Here is a 25,842-nt window from a genome sequence, read left to right on the forward strand (position 1 = left end):
CAGTTACATGAAGGTCTAAAGAGGGTGAACCTAATTTTTGCACCAACAAAGTTAATCACCATCTTCCTCAAGGATAACTACTTTGAATCCACGGAGCTTCTCTGGACTCCTGAAATATAAATAAATTTTATAGAATTTTAATTTGATTGATGAATGAATTAAACAAGTTCACACCCCTTTAAATAGGAATACTAAGCAATGAGAGAGAAATCAAATTCAAACTATAACTAAAACCCTTAAAATTTGTAACTAACTATAAATAGTAAACTTACTATTTATAGATGGTTGTGATGTCTAGTAAGGTTTTTGGCCAAAAATAGTAAGTGTTCTATTTGGCTTTACCAAGTTATTCTTCTAATTATTCTAAGCACTTTTCACGTTGGGCATAACTTCTAAAGATCGACGAATGAAGAGTTATAATCAAATTAAAACTTACTATCTATAGTAACAATGGAATTAAAAAAAGGAAACGATCATCTATGGTATTTCGCAAATCCGGCTTGTGCAACTCGGCATAGTGGGGTTGGGTGGCTAAAGTGGCTTGTTCTACCACAAAATCATATATTTTATGTTTAATAACTCATTTTGGATTGCGAGATATGCTCGATTTAAAGTCTAACGGTCTGAATTACTTCTATTGTCGTCTGAGCTTTTTTTTATCCATATTAGTTATGAAATTGTCCACAACCCGCTCTACATCACATATTCACCCTAGACCCTAAAATTCTAGCCCAATACAAAAACACATGTATTGCGCTTGAGGGAATAGTCAAGATGGGATGCCTATTGTTAGACCTTTTTCCAACCCACCATGTTTTCTTAATGCCATCCAATCCATTCAAAAGCTGGGCCCCACTAAGATGAACAGCCACTGTGTTTAGTATAGTCATGATTTGATGTTGTACGTGTTACTCACCTTAGTTTTGAATGAGTATTGGATGCCAGAGACGGTCAGAATTTGAAGGTGAGCCTACTATTGTGACCCACCTGAAGTTTAAACTTTCATTATTATTGTTTTGGTTGAAGTATATATTTTAATTAGCTTATTATAATTATTTTTCAAATGTCAGATGTATTAATTTGAAATATTAAAACTAATTTACTTGACGCGTTTTAATTATAAGCATCCCGACATAATATTTTGGATTTAGATGTATATTAATTATGGACATTCAAATACAATTGAGGCATTAATTTCATTTATCATGTGATTTGGATTACAGTATTTTTCAATTACAATCATTCAAGCGAGACTTTTGATTATCCTATCACGAAGAAGATGAAGGGGGCGTTGCAGTGCTCCAAGGAAGGCCGATGAGGGCAAGAGATGTCACTGTCCTTAAAAAGGTGTGTGTACGTCCACGGCCGAATTAGAGTGAGAGACTTCCTAAAGCGTTTCATGTTGGTTTTAAATCCTCTCCTTCTGTGTCTTTCCTTGGCTCGCATGCGTTGCTTTTGCTTGCGTTAAGAGAATTTAGAAGACTTTGTTTTTGAGATTTTATTATTGAAATGGGAGTTTCTCATACACGAAAACAACAGGCAGCGACGTGGCATCCAAGTAGAATAATGCAGATGCTCGTAATAGCGTGTGGCTCTGGCCACCACGCGGCGTCCTTCCATTGGTCCTCTGTTTTGAAGTATTATGCTTGGCGCCAAGCTCTGGATAAGCTTAGGTGGCCTCGGGAAAGGGACCCGCCACAAAAATGCGCAGGAGCCGGCGGATGCGCCGAGCCGTATGGTCCTTTAGTTTTACTCCCAATCATTGAATTCTCTGGCCACCACGCGCAAGAGTCTGGCTCGGACCGGCGCGGTTCTCGTCCTTGGCTAAATGGCTGGTGCCAAAGTCCAGGCCGCGATGGACCAAACGACCATTTGCTTACCCACGAATGGGAGCCGTTTGGATGACGAAAACCAGCACCTCTACCAGCTGTGGTGTGTTGATGGTGTATGTGTTTTATATCCACACCATCCATCCATTTTTGCAGCTCATTTTAGTACATAAACAAAAAAATGAAGGAGATCCGAAGCTCAAGTGAACCACACCATATGAAACAATGGTATAATCATATTCACCGTTGAAACCTTACAAGGGCCCACCATAATGGTTATTTGTCATCCAACCTATTGCTAATGTCACTTGTACCTAGATTGGGAAAACACAAATATCATCCTGATCCAAAAATTTTGTTCCCCAGGAAGTTTTTAACGGTGAGCGTTTTTAAAATAAGGGGGGAAAATAGATGAACGGTGTGGATATAAAGCACGTACATCACATTGGGCCCGCAGCGCTCCAAAGGAAATACTGGCTTATCTCCTTATCTACAGCTCAAATGAGCGTTGAATATGCACCATTGGACATTTTGTCCATTAGCTAATTTTCATCCTACAAGCTTTCGCTCATTTAGGTGACCAACCCAATTCATTTGCCAGACACCATCACGGCTTAAGTCACGACTTGAAGAATATTTAACTAGATGGTTCTAACCATCTGATCAGTGGTCTGCAGTTGGACGGTTAAAACCGGCACTACAATAACCATATTCAACCAAAAAAAAAAAAAAAGATTCCAATTTGGCATTTGCCATCACAGTGGAAGATTATTAGATACACAGCTCATTTATAGTGGGCCTATTACTTTTGTTTACTTGAAAATAGGCGAGTCCTCTGTAGTTAATGGCTTTAAGTATTCCTAATTCTCATTTTATATATATATATATATATATATATATATATATATATAAAGAGAGAGAGAGAGAGGAACGCTCAGCTATGCACCGGTTCGCATGTCATTACGTGCGAACCTTCATATCAATTGTCAAAAAAGGCTGACGGTCTGGATGAAGGCGCTCGTAGCGCGAGCTTGAAAAAGCGAGTTTTTTTCTCTCGCATGCCTTTTCACCCTTTGAAGGATGCGCGAGAGAAGAAAAAATGAAATTCTTCTGCTGGGATGCTAAGTGGGTCCCACCAAGATGTTAGTGATAAATCCACGTTGTCCATACATTTTTAAAAATAAATTTATGGTATGAACCCAAAACTGAGGTAGATCAAAATCTTAAGTGGGCCACACCATAGGAAGCAACGGTGATAATAATTCTCACCATTGAAAATTTTCTAGGGCCCACCGTAATTATATTTGTCATCCAACTTATTCATAAATTTATATAGATCTAAAGGAAGAGAAAATACAAATATTAGCTCCATCCAAAACTTCTTTGGCCCCCATGAATTTTTTAACGGTAAGGGTTTAATACCCACTATGTAGCCCACATCTATCTTAGATCTGCCACATTTTTGGCCTACTAGCTTAAAATGATGAAAAAAATGGATGGACGGTGTAGATAAGACCATAGAAAACATCAGGGTGGCCACTCAAAGCTCCTACCTGTTCCCAGATACGACGGAGGTAGGACACAACATGCATCCCTCACCTCCCTAATGACGGGCGTGATTAGCTACCGACGGGTTGAGTAAGGACACGGATTTCCTGCAAAAGGCTTTTGCAACAACTTCTTGCCTTAGGAACCTATATGGGGCCCACCATGATGTTTTTGATAAATCTGCAATGTTCATCCTCTTTTTGAGATGATTTTAGGACAAGAGGCCAAAAATGATCCGAATCCAAGACTCGAGTGGGCCGAAGTAAAGGAAAAGGTGGGCAAGGAAATTCCTACAGTTGAAACCTTCCTAAGGTCGACAGTGATGCTTACGTGCCATCCATACCGTTCATAACGTCATTCCTACTCAGATGAACTGAAAACAAAAATACTAGCCTAATTTAAAACTTCTGTGGCCCCACGAATATTTCAACTGTGGACGTTCAATTCTCCCCTTTTTGGCCCACCTGAGTCTTGGATCCGGATAATTTTTTGTCTTTGTTTTTAAATGAGCTTGCAAAACGGATGGACATGGTGGATTTATCAAAAACATCATGTTGGATGCTACATAGGTTACCAGCGCAGAAAGTTTCTGCTAAAGCCTTTAGCATGAAATCTGCGTTCGTTGAGCAACCACGCTCCCCAAGAAAGTGACGTCACCAAGTTCCGTGGGCCACACCATGATGTATGATTTGCATCTGCACTGCCCATCCATTTGAAGAGATCATATTAGGGCATGATCCAAAGAATGAGTCACATCCAAAGATTTAGAGGACCCCACTACAGAAAATAGTGGGGAGAGTGACGCCCACCATTAAAAAGTTCTAAGGGTTATAAAAGTTTTCGATCAAGCTAATATTTATGTTTTCCCTTCTTTCATGTCTGCGTTAACACATGAACAGATTGAATCTCAAATAAAAATCACGGTGGACCTTTTGAAGGTTTCAACGGTGGGCGTCACTCTTGCCACTATTTTCTATGGTGGGGTCCACCCCAGCCTTGGATCTACCTTGTTCTTTGGACCATATCCTAAAATGATCTCTCCAAATGTATGGACGGTGGGGATACAACACATATATCATGGTGGGGGCCACGGAACTTGGTGACGTCACTTCGGTAACGAGTCTCGTTGCTCAACCTCTTTCAATATCCAATCCTCTACTCAACCTCCTTCAATATCCAATCCGCGTGAGCTACTCAACCTCCGTTAATATCCAATCCGCGTCCACTAATGACGCAAGCAATTTGCTAAGTTCGCTCGAAATGTAGGTGGGGTCCACCATGATGTTTGTGAGAAATCTATCTCGTTCATCTGTTTTTTTAGCTCATTTTAGGACTTGAGACCAAAAGTGAGTGGCATACACTACTCAATTGAACTGTACCGAAGGAAAAGGGGTAGGGAAATTCCTACTGTTGGATCCTCCTTGGGGTCGACAGTGATCTTTACATGCCATCTATACCACTCATAACATCATTCCTACTAGGATTAGCTAAGAATACAAATATTATCATGATTCAAAACTTCTATGATTTACGAATATTTCAACTGTGTAAGTTCAGTCTTCACTTTTTCGGCCCACATGAGTATTGGATTCGGCTCGTTTTTGTATGCATGTCCTAAAATGATCTCATAAAATGGATGGACAGATTGGGTTTCTCAAAAACATCACAGTGGGTCCCACTTAGGTTTCCAGCGCAGGAACTCCATGTGAAAGGCTTTTGCATAAAATCCGCAATACGGTTTTTCCGAACACAGATTTCTTACTAAAGCTTTTCGCGGGCTGGAAACCTAGGTGGGGCTCACTATGATGTTTTTGAGAAATCTACCTCGTCCATCCATTTTTTTCTTTTCATTTGAGGGCATTATCCCAAAACTGAAGCAGATCCAAATCTGAAGTGGACCACATCACAAGAAGTAGCGGTGATAATGATTCTAACAGTTAAATTTTTTAGGGCACACCGTGATATTTATTTGACATCCAACCTGTAGATTAGATCATACAGACCTGGATGATAAAAAAACAAATTCAGTTTGATCCAAAAATTTGGTAGCCCTAGCAAGTTTTTAATGGTGAGAGTTCAATCAACACTGTGTGGCCCACTTGAGATTTTGATCTACCTCAGTTTTGGGTTCATACTATAAATTTATTTTTAAAAATGTATGGACGACGTAGATTTATCACTAACATCTTGGTGGGACCCACTTAGTATCTCAGCAGAAGAATTTCATGTTTTCCTTCTCTCGCGCATCCTTCGGAGGGTGAAGAGGTGTGCGAGAGAAGGAAACTCGCTTTTTTAAACTCGCGCTATGAGCGCCTTCATCCAGACTATCAGCCTTATCCGAGGGTTAATGGAAAGGTTCGCACGTAATGACGTGCGAATCGGTGTGTAGCTGAGCGTTCCTCTCTCTCTCTCTCTCTCTCTCTCTCTCTCTCTCTCTCTATAAAAATATATATATTCTAAAATATATTTAGCTAATGGATTTTGTCGATGCAAAAATCTAGATCGCCCTCTTCCGAGCTTTGAGCACCTGCACAGGAAGAAGGCAATGGAGCCCTTGGCTAGAAAAAGGGACCTTCCGATGCCAAAGCCAGGCTAGGAATCTGGGTCTAGTAGTGAAGAGTGGTTTTCGGGTGAAAGGTTTTGTGAACTTGTTCCTGTGGATGGGTTCTCTATTTATAGCATTCATAGGATAAAATGGGCCGTCATGTTAGGCATGATCTCAGCCATAAGGCAAGACGTGCGCGAGTAGTAATGTTGTTGGTTACCCTAGAATCGTGTATCAAGCAGTTATCTTTGCCGTGCTTTACTAAGAGGGACTCTCATGCATTGCTGGGCGGGAATCTTGTGCTCAACTGATCTGGTCGAGCCTTCCTGGCCAAGAAAAGATGATCCGAACCGAGCTCGTCTAAGCCAAACTCTGTCGAACAGCCGAGGACAACCTAGACTGTGCTTAACGTTGACTTTGTCGCTCAGTCCAAGATGACCCAATCTTATCCAACCACGTCTATCTCAGCCCAAGTTATGGCTCAGACCTAGCCTATTGTCGGCTCTGGCTATTCTCGACGGTCCTTTGATCAGATTAGGTTAATTAGCTAGTTTTCGTCAAGTGTGACCGTCCAGTACCTTGAGATCTCATCCTGCCGAGGACTATATTTTCCAGCTCCATGCCAATTGTCATATGTAAATTGTCTCAGGAATAATCGTTCATCTAATTGATCTAACCTTAAAGGTGGTCGGGTTGAGCCGTCCTTGAATGTGGCGGCCGAGTTGACCTTGAAGGTGGTTGGATTATATCTTTCTATAACATATCTCTTATTAAAATTATTTAGTTAATCTTAGGTTTATTTTTTATTATTATTATTTTGCTGAGGTTTAGAAAATTCAGCATGTTTGCTTGATAATATACCAAGGGAAAAAGGTTTGTATACCTCACCTACGTTTACTTTCTCTAATGAGGGGGAAACGGTTTAACTTGCTTGAAATCCTCTCCGTCCATCAGGCACAGCATCCCTTGCCTGGGCTTGATCCGAAAATCTGGCTGAATCAACACTCTGGTGGGCCACCCATAAGATTATACCTAAAACGGGCGCGGCTTGGGTAGATCCCTTGATCCATCGAGGTACATGGATCGCTGACTGTGGAGCTCACATTGATGCATGTGACTTACATCCACGCCGTCCATCCATTTTGACAGCTCATTTTGGGAAATGACGTAAAAAATGAAGCAGATCCAAATCTTAGGTGGATCACAACACAGGAAAGTGGTGATTGAATACGTACTATTAAAAACTTCATGGGAACACCAGAATATTTATTTGCCATCCTTCATATTGATAAGGCCACAAATGCCTGGATGAAGGGACCAAACAAATATCAGCTTGATCCAAAGCTTTTGCGGCCCACAATAAGTTTTTAATGGTAAATCACAGAGGTTTCATGTGGTGTGCTTCAATTGAGATTTTAATCTACTTCATTTATGTTATTTTGTCTTAAAATAAGCTGTAAAAATGGATGGATGGCGTGGATGTAATCACAGTGGACCCCACGGTCAAGGATTCAACAAAGCCACACCTTCCTAAAACCTCTATATTCCCCTGGTATGGACCGCGTGAATTTTGGAATACTGTGGCTTTTTGGGTAATTCTTTCATTTTGACGAGGCACATCAGATGAGTGGATTGGATGACCTATAAACACAACAGTAGACCCTACACAAGAATATGGGTAAGCGTCCCACCCCAACTTCTTCCTATGGTGTGGTCCCTGATAGATGTGGTGGATCCACGTGGCTCTCAATCAGTGAATGTAACCTAGCCCGTGGTACCTTATATCTAAAGCCACTTTGATTCAAGGGTTCTAAACATCATACCAGCGGTCAATAAAATAGACGGTCAATATTGATTATAACAAATTAAGGGCCGAATCAACTTGGACCATCGATTTTGTTAGCCCTAGAATTTTACATGCCTATTGAAAATTGCAACCATAGCGTCGTCCAATCCATTTGATGAAAGTTTAGCATAATGGATAGTTGATTTGTTCCTGTGAAGAATTACATTGATAGGAGGCAGAATGGATAGTTGATCAAATTAACATTTCTAGTCAAGAATCATATTGATTGAACGCTTCTAACCATCTTATTTAATGGTCAAGAGAATGGAGAGTCTAGATTAATTTGATGAGAAAGGTCAATCAAGTGGTCTCCAATTTTTGTTGGGTGGCAAGAGTCACAAAATTGAGGGAGCATATTGCCTGTGACTCGGGCGTAGATGGAACTACCTGTTCCTCGAGGCGGTGTCTACTCCGCTAGCTCATCTGTTTTGAAAGACCACGGTTCCACAAGAATTTCAAAATCAGGCAAATACAAAACTCTAACAAAGCAAAAATATCCACCGTGGTAACTGTTGATGCAAATGTCCGGTTCCTCCTCTTGGATCTTCGTGTACCTGCACAAAAAGGGGACAAAGGAGACCCTGACTTGAGCAGGGGACCCTCCGATGCCAAAATCAGGCCTGGATTCTGGGTCTAAGAGTATTGAGGAGCTTTTTTTGAGAGAATTTCTTTCGTACCTTTCAGGGTGATCGGGGTCCCTCTTTTATAGCTGCTGGGGCATTTAATCGCACGAGGATTCTCTTCCTGATATTGTGCGCGGGATCTTCTCCTAGTATCCCGGGGATTTGGGTCGTGCCCATCTGGAGCCTTCATCCGATCCCGTGAGCTTCGGGGTTGGAGATCTTATCCCAAGATATCCGGGATGAGGCTTGATCTTGCGATGGCCGATCTGGTAAGGTGGTCCGCCCGACGCATGCCCAGAGTGCGGATGAGTCGTCCGAACCGACTCAACCTTTGTCGTCGGAACCGACTCAACCTTTGTCTCAGTTTTGCGAATCATGCCTCGGGTTTGGCACATCCTTAGGCGCCCGAGGCATTAAGTCCGAATCTACGGACTTATATCTTTTATTCCCAACAGTAAGCCACCCTACTCCGTGTGTTTCATATGACACTTAGGAGTAGCGAGTTTTGAGTCGGTTCACAACCCAATCCGAGACAGTAGGTGGTCATTTAATGCGTTCCATGTCGCCTTTGACGGGAGGCGGTTCGGTTCCTGACATCGCATGCGCCGTCAGCCGTCAAATCGCTTATCCCGCCAATGAGGGTTGAACACGTAGCAAGGGCATTATTGTCGTCAGTCGACGAGCGCCACGTGTCGAGTGGGGGAATCGATGCAGGCGTCGAATCATTTCTTCATTAATTACTCCCGCCGTATGACAATCTTATAAATTGGTGGGGGTCCCACATTTTGAACTTCTATTGCCATTCCTACTTTTCATTCCCTTTAGAGCCTTCTCAGTCTTTCATCTTCTTCCTTTCCTCTCTCTTAACCGTCAGCGCTTCCTTCCGCCATTTCCGTTTTCCTTTCTCCCTCCGGTGAGTTTCTCCTTCCTCTTTATTAGATAATAATGGCGGATAGGGGTTCTCGAAGTCCCCACGGGGGAGCTTCCGGAGACGAAGGCGAAGCGCAATATTTTTGGAATGTTGCGGAATCGCCTTCCTTACTGACGGAGATAGCAGTGGATGCCAACGCTGCTTTTCTATCTGAGAGAGTCACTGAAGTTCCGGCGGAGCGCCCTGCTTCTGTCGTTCCTTCTCGTGGTGGGTCGTCTTTATTAACCCGCCCGGGAAGGCCTAACTTCCCGAGGGGCATGGAGGAAGATGAGGAGGAAGAAGATGAAATGTTGATTGCCGAGGGAACCTCCGATCCAGTTCCTGTCGATGAACCGGCGCATGCCGAGTCTGAAGGAGAAGGATCGGGGGAAGATTTAAGTGGTCCGGTTCCCTCAGTTTTAACTGAGGCGGACTTAGACAGAATCCGAATCGGGTATCATATCCCCGAGTCGGTCATCACCTATCTCCCCCGTCCAAATGACTTGCCGGATCACCCTCCTGCTGGGGCGGTCGCCATTTACCAAGTGTCAATGCAATGCGGCTTGCGTCTGCCCCTTCAGGCCATTGTCCGGGGAGTACTGTCTCGCATTCAGATTACCGGGGCAGATAGTCCCGAATGGGTGGAGGAACTTATTCGGGTGTGCGGTGTTGTGGGCCGAGATGGAACAGCCACCGCTTACAGTCGACGAATTTCTCCACCTGTATCAAGTGCGGGTGAATCCGAACTACCCTGGCTTCTACGTCTTCGCTGCCTGGCGAGGCGGAGGCGGTTCCCTGATCACTGACCCTCCCACTTCCAACAAACATTGGAGAGAGCGTTGGTTTTGGGCATGTGGTCGCTGGGAGATGGATGAGTCCGGGCCCTGCGAGGCCCATGTTCCTCGGACATTCCAGAGGGCAGGTGACTTGAGTTTTCTCTCTCTCGCCCCTTTTCATTTTTTGTAATATTCTGAGTCTGAAGGACTTGTGTCTAGCAGATATCCCGAAGAAGCGGCCGAAGCTCGGCTCCAGTGCCTCGGCTCGGATCAAAGAGTTGAGGACGTTGGACCCGGCAGCTAGATCTTGGAAGGAGCTTTTACAGCCGGAGCGCCTTCATCTTGCAGGTCTAGATTCGGAAGTCACAGGTAACTGAAAATGTATCTTCTGAATTTTTCGAATTTCCCCTGACTTACTTCGTTTTTTTTTTTTTTATAGATCTCAATAGGTCATAACCTCAGGATTGTTCCCGAGCCGGCTCCCTCAAAATGACCGGAGCTCGTCCTCCCCTTAGGCGGTCACGAAGTTGAAGGCTCCTCAGCGGTCAGTTCTTCTCGGAGCCTCGGCCGCCTAAGAGGCAAAGGGCGGTGCGGAAGGAGAAAGAGCCGGCGAGTTCTTCTGCCCCTCCCGTCGTCGTAATTCCCGACCCAGAAGAAAGGGCTGAAGAAACGGCGGTTGCTGCCTCGGAACCTCAGGCGGCACCCGACTCGGCAAACGTTGAGACGGACGTTCCGAGACGGGAGGAAGAGACCAGGGCCGCGTCTTCCAGAGGGGAAGGTGAGACGAGGACCGCATCCTCCAGAGGGGAGGAGACGAACCAGGAAGGGCCGTCTGTCCTGCAGCAAGTGATATCGGGGATGGTTCCCTGGGCCTTAGCCCACGGGGGCGAAAGAGAGTTCCTGAGGCTCTACAACGCCCCGTCATCGCAAACCGTCAGCCATGCAGCAAGGGTGCTTCTTGAACTCGCTCCCTGCTTGATTAAGGCCGGCAAGGAGCTATCCTCGACGCATCGGCTGCAGACTCTTCTGTCGGAAGCCGAAGGGCGACGCGAGGAGGCCGAAATCCAAGTCGGCGTCCTGACAGGCGAGGCGTCCCTCGCCCGGAAGGCTGCCGAAGATGCGAAAACAGAGGCGGCTTCCTCCAGAAGAACCTTGGAGGATGCGCAAGCAGAGGTTGCTCGGGTACTGGCCCTTCTCTCCGAAGCTGAAGAAGAGAACCGGCGAGTTCTCGCAGTTCATGCTTCGTGCGCAGATGAATTAGCTCGGGCTAAGCTTGAAGCGGCAGAGCATATTCGGCAGGCCGACGAGAAGACTCGGGAGGCTGAGAAGGCCAGGGACCAAGCCGTCCAAGCTTTCCTTGAGTCGGCGGAGTTCGAGGACGAGAGGGACCGCTTGTTCCAAAGCGGATATCTGGAATGCGTCAAGGATATAAAGAAATCTTTTCCTGACCTTGACCTTTCAGAAATCGAGGGTGGAGCAGCCTCGGAATCCGAGAACCCGGACGCCGCTGCTGAAGACACTGCTGCTGGGGACGAGGCCGGTGCATGAGGACAGTTACCAGAGCCCTTTGATTTTTTCTTTCTATTCACTTTGATGTATTCACACATTGTATTTGTATGTGTTTTGATGAATGAAGAAAAAAAAATGCTTAGCTTTATTCATTTGACTTGGCTTTAATCTTTCTTAGTTCAGAGTCTTTAAACATTGAGTACCGAGCTAAGGATAGTAGACCTTGAGGTGTTCAGCGTTCCAAGGGTGAGGCAATGGTTGTCCGTTTAGGTCTTCTAGCCGATACGTTCCTGGTCGGATGGTGCCCGAGACGATATAGGGTCCTTCCCAATTGGGTCCCAGCGTACCTGACCCAAATTCCTTGGAGTTGGGAAAAACTTTCCGGAGAACCATATCTCCCATTTGAAACCTTCTAATCTTAACTCGGGTATTGTAGAACCGAGCCACTTGTCGTTGCCGTGCCTCCGTGCGCAGCCGCGCCATTTCCCTTTGTTCGTCCAAAAGGTCGAGTCCGAGTGCAAGGAGTTCTTCATTCTCTTCTGCATTGAATGAGGTGATTCGAGCCGAAGGTAATCCGACTTCGACGGGGGTGACGGCTTCCGAGCCATAAGCTAGTGAAAACGGAGTCTCTCCTATGGCCGTTCGAGCTGTAGTTCGGTAAGCCCAAAGAATTTTCGGGAGCTCTTCGGCCCATGCTCCTTTAGCCCGGCCAAGCTTGGTCTGAAGATGTTGCTTGATAATCTTGTTAACCGCCTCAACTTGTCCGTTGGTTTGAGGGTGATGAGGTGAAGATAAACGTTTCTGATTCCGAGGTTGTCGCACATCTCGCGAAAGCTCCTATTATCAAATTACCTTCCATTGTCTGTGACAATGGTACGGGGTACTCCGAATCGGCAGATAATATTTTTCCACACAAACTCGGTGATCTTCTGCTCGGTTATTTTAGCTAATGGCTCCGCCTCGGCCCACTTCGTGAAATAGTCCACTGCTACCACAGCCAAACTTGGTCCGACCTTTTCCCATAGGGAGCGGGCCTATGATGTCGACACCCCAGTGTGCGAAGGGCCAAGGCCGGTCATCGGCGTCAGTGCCTCGGGAGCTTGCCTCGGAATTGCCGCGAATCGTTGACATTTGTCGCATTTTTGGACGCTCGCGGGCGTCGTGTTGGATAGTGGGCGATAATATCACTGTCGTAGGACCTTATGGGCGAGAGATCGCCCTCGAGAGTGTTCCCCAGATTCCTTCATGGATTTCCCGTAATACATAGTTTGCCTCGCAGGGTTCGAGGCACGCAGCAACGGGGCGTAGTAACCTTTCTTATAGAGGGTTCCGTTGAGTATGGTGTAACCAGGAGGCTCGGATCTTAATTCGTCGAGCCTCGGAGCTATCCTCAGGCAACTTTCCTTCGTCAAGGTATTGGCGGATTGGATCGATCCAGGATGGTTCCGAGTTGATTGTATTGACGGCCTCGCTAATTGTTTCATCTATACTCGGCTTATCGACGTATTCGACAGGGACGGACCTGGGTATTTCATCTTCATCGGCTGAGGCGAGCTTTGCTAACAAATCGGCTTTGCTATTTTCCGTACGAGGGATCCGAGTGACACGACAGAGTTGAAATCCGTTGATAAGTTCTTTCGCTTTCTGCATGTATGCCCTTAACTGGTCTTTCCGTGTCTGGTATACACCGGTAACTTGATTAACAACCAACTGAGAGTCGCTGAAAACACTGAGGTGCGTGACCTCCAAGCTAGCGGCGAGACGGAGGCCGAGTAACAACGCTTCATATTCCGCCGTATTATTCGACGCTTGGAATCCGAGTCGTAAGGCATACTATATATAGGTATGATCGGGGGTTTCCAGCACAACCCCAGCTCCACTTGCCTTCGAGTTGGAAGAACCGTCGACAAATAGTTTCCAGGGAATAGGGCAGGTAAGGGTCGGGGGAGCGGTTGTTGTTGGGACTGCAACATCCTTTGGCATATCGTTGACCGGGAGCTCGAATGGTGGAGTTCCTTCGGCGATAAAATCAGCTACTGCTTGCCCTTTGATTGCTGCCTTCGGTCTATATTGAATGTCAAATTTACTCAATTCGATGGCCCATTTCGTGAGTCGGCCGGAAGCTTCTGGTTTCTGCAATACCTAGCGAAGCGGAAGATCGGTCATTACGATGATGGTATGGGCATGGAAGTACGGCCTGAGTCGGCGAGAGGAAGTGATTAAAGCCAAGGCCATTTTTTCCAGGCTTAGGTATCTTGTTTCTGCCGGCAATAATGCTTTGCTGACGTAGTAAACCGGCAGTTGCTTTCCTTCGGATTCTCGTATCAAGGCCGAGCTAACCGCTGCCTCGGACACCGCTAGGTAAAGGAGCAAAGACTCCCCCGATTCGGGCTTTGATAAGAGAGGTGCGAAACCGAGACATGATTTTAATTGTTGGAATGCCGCTTCACATTCTTCCGTCCAGTCCATTGTTTGTCTTCCTTTCAACTGTCTGAAGAAAGGGAGACATTTATCCGTGGCTCTGGACAGGAACCGATTAAGTGCTGCGACTCGTCCAGTCAACCTTTGTATGTCCTTTATGGTTTTAGGGGATTCCATATCAATCAAAGCCTTTATCTTCTCAGGGTTTGCCTCTATTCCTCGCTGACTAACCAAGAAACCGAGGAACTTTCCAGAGCGCACCCCAAAAGCGCATTTATTCGGATTCAGCTTCATCCGAAACTTTCGTAGGGTGAGAAACATTTCTTCCAAATCATTCACATGATCTGCCGCGTGTATACTTTTGACGAGCATGTTATCAATATATACTTCCATGGTTCGGCCTATAAGCCGAGCAAAGATTTTATTAACTAATCTTTGATAGGTTGCGCCGGCATTCTTCAGACCAAATGACATCACTCGGTAACAATAAAGGCCTTTGTCGGTGACAAAGGTAGTTTTTGATTTATCTGTCTTATGCATTGCAATTTGATTATATCCTGAATAAGCGTCCATGAAGCTAAGGAGCTCATGTCCGGCGGTGCTATCTACTAGCTGGTCTATCCTTGGAAGCGGAAAGCTATCCTTTGGGCAGGCTTTATTTAAGTCAGTATAGTCAATACAGACCCGCCACTTCCTGTTGGATTTCTTTACGAGCACGACATTCGCGACCCACTCTGGATAGTATACTTCTTCTATAAAATTAGCCTGGAGGAGTTTGTCGACTTCTTCCTCAATGATAGCGTATCGTTCAGGGCCGAGCGGTCGCCGCTTCTGTCGTATCGGTCGATACAACGGATCGATGTTGAGTCGGTGAGTTACCACAGAGGAGTCGATCCCGGGCATGTCTTCATGACTCCAGGCAAAGACGTCGGCGTACCTACGGAGCAGGGCTGTCAGTTTTTCTTTCAAAGGGGACTGCAAAGACGAGCCAATTCGTACCGTCTTGGATCCATCTGTCTCGACCAAGGAGACCGAGACAAGATCCTCGACCGGCTGTCCTCGTTCATAATTCTCGCCCCGAGGGTCCAATGATTCGATCGTTAATATGTTGGTCGGACTTTTGTCGGCGGCTCCTTTTACGGCTATCATGTAACATCGCCTCGCATCCTACTGGTCTCCTTTGACAATTCCGACTCCCGACTCGGTCGGAAATTTCATTGAAAGATGGTATGTGGATACCACGGCCTGGAGGAGACTCAATGAAGGTCGGCCGAGTATTGCGTTGTATACTGAAGGTTGATCGACGACCAAGAAGTCAACCATCATCGTCGTCTGACATGGGGCACTACCAGCAGTGAGCGGCAACGAGACAATCCCTTCAGGCAGTACCTGTCCTCCGGAAAAACCAATCAACGGGGTCCGAACTGGGCGTAGTGTGGACCGTTCGATCCCCATTTTGTGGAACGCCTGGGTAAATAACACGTCTGCAGATGACCCCGTATCGACGAGTATCCGAAACACCTTTCGGTTAGCGATAGCCAAGGTGACAATCAATGCATCATCGTAGGGGTGATAGATGCCTCGGGCATCTTCTTCTGTGAAAGAGATGCAATATCTTTCTCTTTTCTTCTCCTTTGGTGGCCGATCTATGATCATGAGCTCGGACTGAGGCTGAGTAAGTTTTCTTGCATGATTCCTTCGGCATTGTTTGAGTCGCCTCCACCTTGTGGACCGCCGATAATCGTCCGGATTTCTTCCATAGGCTGGCTCTCTGTCGGGCGTGCCTCAGCTGCCCCAGCTTTAACCATATGTTCTCTGAGTCGGCCGTCTTTTATGAGTCGTTCGATCTCTTCTTTTAGGTGACGGCAATCACTTGTGCTATGTCCGTGATCACGGTGATAATGGCAGTATTTATCTTTGTCCCGCCGATTAGGATTACTCCTGAGCTTACTGGGCCAGTTAACAAAGCCTTCGTTTTTTATTTCCATCAATACTTCTTCCCGAGTCTTGTTTAGGGGAGTATATGTGGAAAATTTTCGATCCGGCCGTTTGCCTGACCTTCGCTCATCATGCGCCTGATCATCCTTGCGCTTCCTTCCTCCGGCCGAGTCGGCTTCCTTTTTTGCCGACTCTTTTACCAAAGTTTTAGTTTCACGCAGGATTCGCGCTTCCTCGGCATTAGCATACTTATCCGACCGTGCCATAAATTCTGCCAGAGTGTCGGGCGGAGTTTTGTCTAGAGAGGCCAGGAATGGCTTATCTCTAACTCCTTGCATGAGCGCATTGAGAGCCGTTTCCTCTGAATGTTTTCGAACCTGAAGGGATTCGAAATTAAAACGCTTGATATAATCTTTCAATAGCTCTCCGCTTTTGAACTACGTTGTTCAGATGTGCCGGGGGCTTCAATTTCTTCTTTCCGCCGATGAAGTTGGTGAGGAAGGCGTCGCTCAGCTCAACGAATGAACTGATGGACTTTGGTTTCAACTGTTTGAACCACAGTCGAGCTACATCGGTCAATGTAAGAGAAAAGGCCTGACACATTACTGCATCCGAGGCATCGTGGAGCTCCATATAGGTTCTGAAGCATTCGATATGCTCCGTTGGGTCGGTCTTGCCGGTGAAAGGAGTGATTTGAGGTAATCGAAACCTCTCGGGCAACCGGACCTTCAGTACCGAGTCCACAAAGGGGGATGCCTTCGCTTCGGACCCGGTTGGATATACATTCCGGCCGTGCTTTATGTCCGCCATCTCTTTCACCATTTCTTCCCGCACTTCTCTTTTAAATTTTTGAATATCGGCTTTCCAAGGTTCACTGCTCTCTGCCGTGCCTTCCATGGATGGGCGATTGCGCCTTCTTCGCTCTATCTCGTGCCGAAGATCAGTCGGGAAGCGTTGGTTGACTGCGCTGGAGATGGTTCCGATCCGCCTTGGGGTTGGCTCGTCCGGAAAACTGCGGCGCGGAAGGTTGAGGATCAACCGCCGCCGTCGGGCGGTGTCTCCCCTTGAGGATGCGGGAGTGGTTGCATTTGCTGCTGATATTCGTTCCAGCATCTGCTTCATCATATTCATATCGGGCGGATTTCTTGAACCTCCTTGTCCAACCGCCCATCGTCGCGACCCGTCTGATTGTTGCTTGTTCCGGTCGCCCCTCGTCGGCGGTTGTTAGGTGGGTTCTGGGGACCCGCTGACCCCGTAATCGCATTCTCATTCAAATCTTCTTAGGACCGTCCTTCTAGTCATCACCATTGAAATCGGTATTGAGATACAAGATGGCTTTTTGTACGTTCCCCCATGCAAGCTGTTGATGCAAATGTCCGGTTCCTCCTCTTGGATCTTCGTGTACCTGCACAAAAAGGGGACAAAGGAGACCCTGACTTGAGCAGGGGACCCTCCGATGCCAAAGTCAGGCCTGGATTCTGGGTCTAAGAGTATTGATGAGCTTTTTTTGAGAGAATTTCTTTCGTACCTTTCAGGGTGATCGGGGTCCCTCTTTTATAGCTGCTGGGGCATTTAATCGCACGAGGATTCTCTTCCTGATATTGTGCGCGGGATCTTCTCCTAGTATCCCGGGGATTTGGGTCGTGCCCATCTGGAGCCTTCATCCGATCCCGTGAGCTTCGGGGTTGGAGATCTTATCCCAAGATATCTGGGATGAGGCTTGATCTTGCGATGACCGATCTGGTAAGGTGGTCCGCCCGACGCATGCCCGGAGTGCGGATGAGTCGTCCAAACCGACTCAACCTTTGTCGTCGGAACCGACTCAACCTTTGTCTCGGTTTTGCGAATCATGCCTCGGGTTTGGCACATCCTTAGGCGGCCGAGGCATTAAGTCCGAATCTACGGACTTATATCTTTTGTTCCCAACAGTAACCTTTCTAAAGCTGATCAAGATGTTTATATGCCATCCAAACCATTCATAGGGTTATAACCACTCTGATAATTTGAAGGCAAAAAATATCATCAAAGGATGCAAAACTTCTTACACCCTCAACTGCTCAATCCCCCCTCTTTGGTATGGTACGGCCCACGTGAGTTTTAATTTTATCTAACTGATATCTAGACGTCTGACCTATGGTAATCTTGTAGAAGAGATGAACTTAATAGTTTTATTGTAGACATCCTTGTGGGCCCAGCGCAACCAGGCATAGAATATATTCTTTTTAATATGTGATGTGATTGCAAAATTTGAACCCCATGAGAATGATATTCTTTTTAATATGTGATGTGATTGCAAAATTTGAACCCCTTGGTGTGATTCTCATGAGAACCGCATGAGCACTTTTTAATACGTGATGTGATTGCAAAATTTGAACCGTTGATATATTGCGGCACAAATGAAACCCTTAAGGTCCAACTTTCAACTTGATTCGAAACTTTGGTGAGTGGTGAAAAAATGAAACAATTGTCACCTTTATGAAATTGTGTGCATCGCAATGCATCCCTACCAGCAACTTCAACATGATCTGAAATTGCATGCCAATATATAGCAGTTTCCAACTCAATTCCGATGCTAATTCTTTGTTCTTCTAACAAAGATTTAGAAAAATCAAAATCTGCTGTTTAATTATTTTAATTAGATAGAAAGCTGCCCAAAATTAGTACGTGTCCTCTAGTACATGGGTCATGTCCTATTATTTTAACGGTCCAACTTTCTTTTTTCACGTAAAAAAGAAAAAAGGAAAAAAGGAAGTCTTTTTTTATGGTAATGGAATCCTTGGAAAATCGCACATTTCACGGTGACAAGCAGCCAGGGAACTCGTGGTGAGATTTCAACATACCAATGTCTTTTTATGGCGTCATCATGTTGTATCAAGTACCCTACCTTTTCTAACGTGTTGAATAAAACATGAATGTGAAAACGATTGTTTCGTAGAAAAGTACTTACATTATCCAAACTCTTGCCAATTTAGCATCTTTGCAAGATCCCGGCCGTTCCTCTGATGGACTCCACTGTCTGTATGTTTCTAGGGTCTCAAGGTGACTGGCAAATGTTTGAAGCAGCCGATGGCTATGGCGTGTTTGATTTTCCAAATTCAGTAAATAACCAATTATTACAATTCCCCCCGTTTGAAAATAATTAGTATTTCTGCTTGAAAATTGGTTTAAAAGGATTGGCTTAAATTTGTGGACCCCACCATAATGTATATGACATATCCATGCCGTCCATCCATTTTACCATGACATTTTGAGGCATAAGCAAAAAGAAAGAGGGAGATCCAACATTCAAGTGACCCACACCAAAGTAAACAATGACCTCAAGAAGTTTTTAACAATGGGTGTTCCATTCCCTTTTACCTGTGGTGTGGTCCACTTGAATACATTAAGTTGCATAGCAGATGGGCAATGTGGATAATCTTCTTACATTGCAATTGACCCCACATATATTTCGCAGCATCCTCACTTATTCCAATTGACCCGGCATATATTTCCCAGCATCCTCAATTTTAGCCTTGAGAAAAGTAGGAGTCAAATCAACTCAAAAATGATGAGATAATTATCAAAAGAAATAATTATTACCCATTTGCTATACATTTATATATAAATAAATAAATAATTTTTTTAAGAGAGAGAGAGAGAGAGAGAGAGAGAGAGAAGCGGAGGGACCACATTATTCCTCTACAACACTTGTCCGCACCATGTAAAACACTCAAGTAAGTGGGGCCCATCATGTTTTAAATGTAAAAAAATAATAACAATAATAAAAAAAAAAAATCAGCTAGATTTACAACTAGGATGGGGAAATTGGATACTCACCGTTGGTTTGTGTTTAGGTCACACGTCATGGTGTATCTTTGATGTAGAACATGTCACAGATACTTTCCTAGCAAGGTTGGGCCAAAAGAAAGTGGACTGTAAATTGACTGTAACTTTTGATTTAGGAATTGTTAATGGGCCCACAGCCTATCAATCTTTACTGAAATGGGCCATCCAAGGTGAATCAACCCACTATGTGGGTCGTATCTGTCTGTTTCGTCAGAAAACGCGCGCTTTCAGCCCAAAAATGAATATTTAGGAAAAAATACTATTTTTAATAATTTTGAATTTTTTTAATATTTTTCTATTTTCAGAATCTTTGATTTTTTTTTTTTTTTCCTTTTTAGAAATAATGACTCTTCTAGATAAAGTTTATTTAGAATTTTTATTTTTAGAAATTAAGCTTTAGAAGAATTATTGCGAATTTTAATTTTTTTTTTAGACAATTATCAATTATTCATTAATCAATTTTGAATTTATTAGAATTTATTTCTATTTTCTACTTTCTTTCCTCGTGAATTCGAGAAGTCTCTGTGAAGAGTTTAGAGAAGTTTCGTGGTTTTAGAATAGTTATCCTCTTGAGGAAGACGGTGCTCGACCTCACATCCTTCCTTGCCTCAATCTTTCATGAAACTCATTAATCAAGCTTAAGTGACTAAAATGAAGAAAATGTACAAAATAAGCTTGATTAAAAAAAAAAAAACAAAAAACAAAAAACTGAAATAGTTAGACTATGTGAACAGTAATTGTAATTGTAAGAGAATTTGGAACAATTGCTAAGCCTGCACGCGTCAGTAATCTCGTAAACAGTAATTGTAATTGTAAGAGAAGTTTACAAAAACTTACAAAGCTATTGACTTTATACACAGGAGAGATGAACTAGTGGGTCACATGCGTCCTACCTGGACAGCCCTAATTTCTTGTCCATACATGGGGGTGGGGCCCACTTGCAACAGCCTGGATCTTGAGTTCATTTGCAATGGAAAATCCGATTTGGACGGCATAAGACCATTCAATTAAATATTATCTATCGTACCAATTTCTCCTATCTAGACTTATTTAATGTATTTTTTTTATTGTAGTATTGACAAAACTGCCGTGTTGGACGGTTCCCGACACATGCCCACGTGTCTCTTGATGGGGCATGCGTGCAACCTTAGTCAGATAATCAGGACCGTTCATCTACTAGGAACTGCAGTGGATGGGTCGTGATACAAAATTACATTGAATAGATGGCTCGTGGGAGTTACTTCTAACCGCGACTGACGGTAGTGGCTGCACGTAGGGCCCATTTAGTGACACATGCTGACGGCCTTGCGTTGCGCCTCACATGAAACGGGTCCATTTGTTTAACGGTTTGGATCGGTGAATCATAGCCGCACATTAACCGGATACTGTGCATGGACTCTAGAAGGAAGTACGAACAAGAAATTGTAACCGTCGAATGATGGTCATCAATGGCTCCCCATGTTGCCCTGTATGTATCCCTGATATTGAAATCTTATAACCCTTTGATACGTGTATTTCACTGACTACATTGAATGTAGACCATTGGTTCGGTTTTTACTCTTCACTTTGTCTCCGTGGGCGACAATACCAAAGAGCAGATCTTCAAATTCTGGAGATCTATGGGCAACATACATCCATGGGGAGGCCGATCACATCAACGGTTTGGATTATCAAATAATGGCCTAACGTGCACCAAATTGCACTCGTCAGCAAACTGAATTACCTACGAAAATGGACAAAGAGAAATATTAAAAGAGGGCTTTATTACGCCCACGCTCGAGTACAAAATAGCTCGTGCACACGCAGATATTTCTGCCAGAATGGAACATAGGTACAAGATCCAATCCATCCATCAGCTACATCTCTCCATGTAGTTTCCTATTCCCAAAATCGTCTACTAATCAAGTGGGTCATAGATAATGAAACAATTGTACGGCGGAAGAAAACATGGCTAAAGTTTTCTAAGCTTTCCAACTATTTCTAACATCGTTGCAGACCCAATCCCAATTCCTCGAGCTGATTGATTTCAAGGTCGGACCCACCTATTGGACGCCTGGATATTTTACCCATCTGCCATATTTCCACGTGCGGTGGAGTTGGTGTCCCTTGCACACGAGTGCAGACTTAGCGAAGCTAAAAGTTTGATATACTAGCCGTGTGCGATGGATGATACGTAGTCACTCGGAAATTAATTAGAAATTGCATACCAAAGATAATAATTAATTTAATGTTATTCGATTATCTGAATTACGAGACGGTTACAATGAAACTCCTATTTCAAAAAATCAAATGTCAACGAATCAGAGAGGACAGGATGATTCCGTCATCTGATTTTGGTACTTATAAGTTGGTTGGTTAGAGAAAGTGAGCTTGATTTGAGTTAATTCATTGCACGTGTAGAATGTCCGAGGGCCTGAGTATGAACCACCATCAAATAACCGCACATAGAAAAAAAAAAAAGAGTAATTAACCAATCCAAGAAGCGGCTACGAATATAAAAAGCAGCTCAGCTCAGAGCCTAGCCAACAACGAAGAAAAGCGGGGGCCGCACTCAACGTCTTTCAAGTGACGACATTTTACGACGAAGTGTCCTCAGTACGACACACAACCAAAAGTCCAAATCTCGCGCCTATAAATACATCCCAACCATCCACTCTCTTAAAAGAAGAAAGCGAACGGAAAAGCTACCTTTTAAAAAAAAAAAAACGATGGGCGAGTTTCAAGAAGCCGACGTGATCTGGGCCGACCACTCCATCGACGATACCTGCCGTCCGATCTCCTCCGTCTCCTCAAAGTCTCCCCACCGAAGCTCCAAGCACCAACGGAAAGAGTCGTCGCCTGTAAGAATACCAGCTGAACGTCGCACGTGGAAGCTGGATTTCGTGCGGGGAGAATCCAACTCCAACGAGGACACGTTTGAAGACGATGAGGGAGAGATGGTGCCGCCTCACGTGACCGTGGCTAGAAGAATAGCGGGACAGATGGCTTTCTCTGTCTGCACCGGCAATGGGCGGACTCTCAAAGGACGGGATCTGAGCCAAGTCCGGAATTCGGTACTCCGAATGACAGGTTTCTTAGAGGGATGACATACACAGAAACTTCCGTGTATAATACAATCGGAATTACCTTTTTATTTAATTCCTTATAATTTAACCGGAATTGTAATAATACGCATGGAGCGCACTACGCATACCCTGTCTCCATTTCTTTAGCATATACAAACTAGAAACACTTGGAAATGAAAGATTTGTCTCGACGACTCCATTTTCCTAACCGTACAAGTGGCATGTTTGTATGATGATCCGAATCGCTCATGCATCAGGGACACCAATGAATAGGTAACAGGCCAAAAGTCTACATTGATCAGACGGTCCTAATCGGATGTGCACAATATAATTACGAACGCATGGTCTCAGTGTAACGTCAGACCATCCGTCGGATGGGCCATGTCCTGATGAGATGCCACATTCCTAACCTTTCATTCTCTCGTCACATGAGGCAAAATTCAACTGAAAAAAGTCCATTGCTAAAATCTTTGCGAGTTACGGTTTGGGCTAGTGGAGCCCATTTTCAGTAAAGTGGACCATTGATCCAGTGGGCCCATCACAGTAATGTTCGGACTTGTAGATTCCAGCAATCCATACCTTCTTTTCTTTTCTATTTTTGAGTTGAATCCGTTTAATATCGAGCTGGCAATCAAAGGGTTAGGATTTTCTGATCAAGGAAATTTTAGGGCATGATTCATTCATTGTAGAGACGATCAGACCTAAGGGTTTGGATCAATGATATGTATATCCTGGAGTCGAGTACCGTATATTTTCCAAACAGAAAAACGTCGTTGCTCTGCGACGGATGATGCGCAGGTACTTGAAACTGAATAGAAATTACAATGAAATGATTAAATTTAAATTAAACCGTCCAAGTCATGAGTATCAGTTTAGATGTACGAAAAGCCAAAAACAATGATTATTTGATAATCTGGCTATCTGATTGGTGGACAGTTATTGGACGGTTAAAATAAAAGATATCCAACGGTCCTGTTTTAATAAACAAATGTCCAGCACTCAAAGGTTAGGATTAATCATCCAATATTATTATTTAATTGTTGACTTAGAGATACATGGGCCTACAAACTTTTCATCAGAGTTAATGTTTACACGTGTTCAATTTCTGAGTGCACGAGTATGGACGTGGATCGGCTCTAGTGGTCGGTGCTCTGTGGACCCACCATGATGTATGTCTTTTATCCAGACCGACCATCCATTCTTCCATTCCATTTTAGCGTTCAATACCAAAATGGAGACATATCTAAATCTGAGGTGGACCAGACCACTGGAAAATAATAGTGATTGAATTTTCACCCCTAAAAACCTATTAGAACCCACTCCAACTTGGACGAAGGGAAAAAATAAATATCAGCTCAATCTAAAACTTTTGTGTAGCGAAAAAGTTTTTAACGGTAAGCATTTTATCAACACTATTTCCTTTAATGTTGTCCACTTGAGATTTGCATCAATCTCACTTTGTTTTTGTTGTTGTCCACTTGAGATTTGCATCAATCTCACTTTGTTTTTAGCTCATGCCATAAAATGAACTGAAAAATGGATGGATAGAATGGATGAAACACATACATCATGGTGGAGCCCATGGATCACTTACCACTAGCCATTGGCTAGTGGCAGGGTCACTAGCTAATCCGCGTCCCACGATTATGAAGGGTCGGACCGTGCAATAGCGAAAAGAAATTATGTTTACAGGGCAATTGGGTAATTTGAGAGACCATCTACGTCGATTAGCTGCGTAGACGGGATTGATTTTCCTCGATGCGACCCACCGGGACGCGGATTGCGTCCTCCCCCCGCCTGGACGGTAATCCGGGCAGGGCTCTGTGGGGCCCACCGTGATGTAAGTGTTTTATCCATGTTGCTCATCGCTTTTCACATATAATTTTAAAGTATGATGCTAAAAATGAAGCATGTCCAAAGCTCCGGTGGAACACACTAATCCAAACTATTAATAAGGTCATGTAGGTGTGGATGAAGTGAAAACACAAATATCAGTTGATCCGAAATTTCTCCATCTCCCAAGAAGCTTTTAACGGTGGAAGTTCAATGCCCACCTTATGGTCCCCTTAATCCCGGGACCTGCCTTACTTTTTAGCTCATACTTTAAGATAATACGACAAAAACGATGAGCGGCGTGGAGAAAAAACTTACATCACCGTAGCCCTACGGAGCCCTGCCCGGACGGTTGGGTAGGACGCAATCCACGTCCCACCGAAATCACCTACTCATAGAAGTGGACCCCACATCCCTTGAAAATACACCAAAAAAACAAAACGGCATCTCCTGATGACGTCAGTTATTATGGTTGCTTCTCACTGGAATATCCTTATCTATACTGCACCAATGAGGAGGCGTCTATTTTGTTTTTCGGTGAGAGTGGTGTCCAACCTCCTAATGAGGACGAGTTATAGAATCGGATTTACAGATTATGCTCACGGTTTCCGATTAGACAAGTCGGGCCCATGGTTTAGTAATCCAGACCAATGAATTTTTTGTCCCATCTAGCATGGACCATAACCCAAAAAAATTCCTCTCTTCGATAATCCCAGTTTTTAGACGTAGGGCCTAAGACAACAATGGCTTATGTTCAATTGATTAAAGACGCGTGTGATCTGAGAGATTTTTGGGATGTGGTCATCCACCGGTGGGATTAGACAGGCCACCCGTCTTGATTATGGAGTGGTGATCCACAACATTCGATATTAGAAATCCAAGTGCATAGCCCAATTTGATGCCGGATCGTTTACAAGTTTCATAGAATAAGCTTATTACTCGAGGTTGCGCGTGGGGCCCATAATGATGTGTGCCCACTTATATTCACCTTAGAGCCTAAAATAAGCCAATTAAAAACTAAAGTGGACCACACCACGTAAAATCATGCATGAGCTGTCCAATTATTAGATGTGGAGGGAGTTATCGAGTGGCCTTATTTTTCTACCTTTCAAATCACATCATCTGGCGGGAGTCGTGGAAAGGCCTACATCTTCAGTGCAGGCTCCGCATACAT

The 25,842-nt window shown here is 44.4% G+C and overlaps 1 protein-coding gene across 1 annotated transcript; it reads left to right on the forward strand.

The window, feature by feature from the left end:
- Window positions 1-22,419: 22,419 nt before the first annotated feature.
- Window positions 22,420-22,960, forward strand: LOC131247225 (protein S40-1-like). Its single transcript, XM_058247637.1, has one exon. The coding sequence runs from the start codon at window positions 22,479-22,481 to the stop codon at window positions 22,854-22,856; it is 378 nt and encodes a 125-aa protein (XP_058103620.1). The 5' UTR covers window positions 22,420-22,478; the 3' UTR covers window positions 22,857-22,960.
- Window positions 22,961-25,842: the final 2,882 nt, after the last annotated feature.

The sequence above is a fragment of the Magnolia sinica genome, chromosome 5, assembly GCF_029962835.1.
Source record: "Magnolia sinica isolate HGM2019 chromosome 5, MsV1, whole genome shotgun sequence".
In the NCBI taxonomy this organism is placed as follows: Eukaryota; Viridiplantae; Streptophyta; class Magnoliopsida; order Magnoliales; family Magnoliaceae; genus Magnolia; species Magnolia sinica.

Bases quoted from the DNA above. Each gene is read 5' to 3' on its own strand.
- LOC131247225 (XM_058247637.1), top strand. From the start codon at position 22,479: ATGGGCGAGTTTCAAGAAGCCGACGTGATCTGGGCCGACCACTCCATC.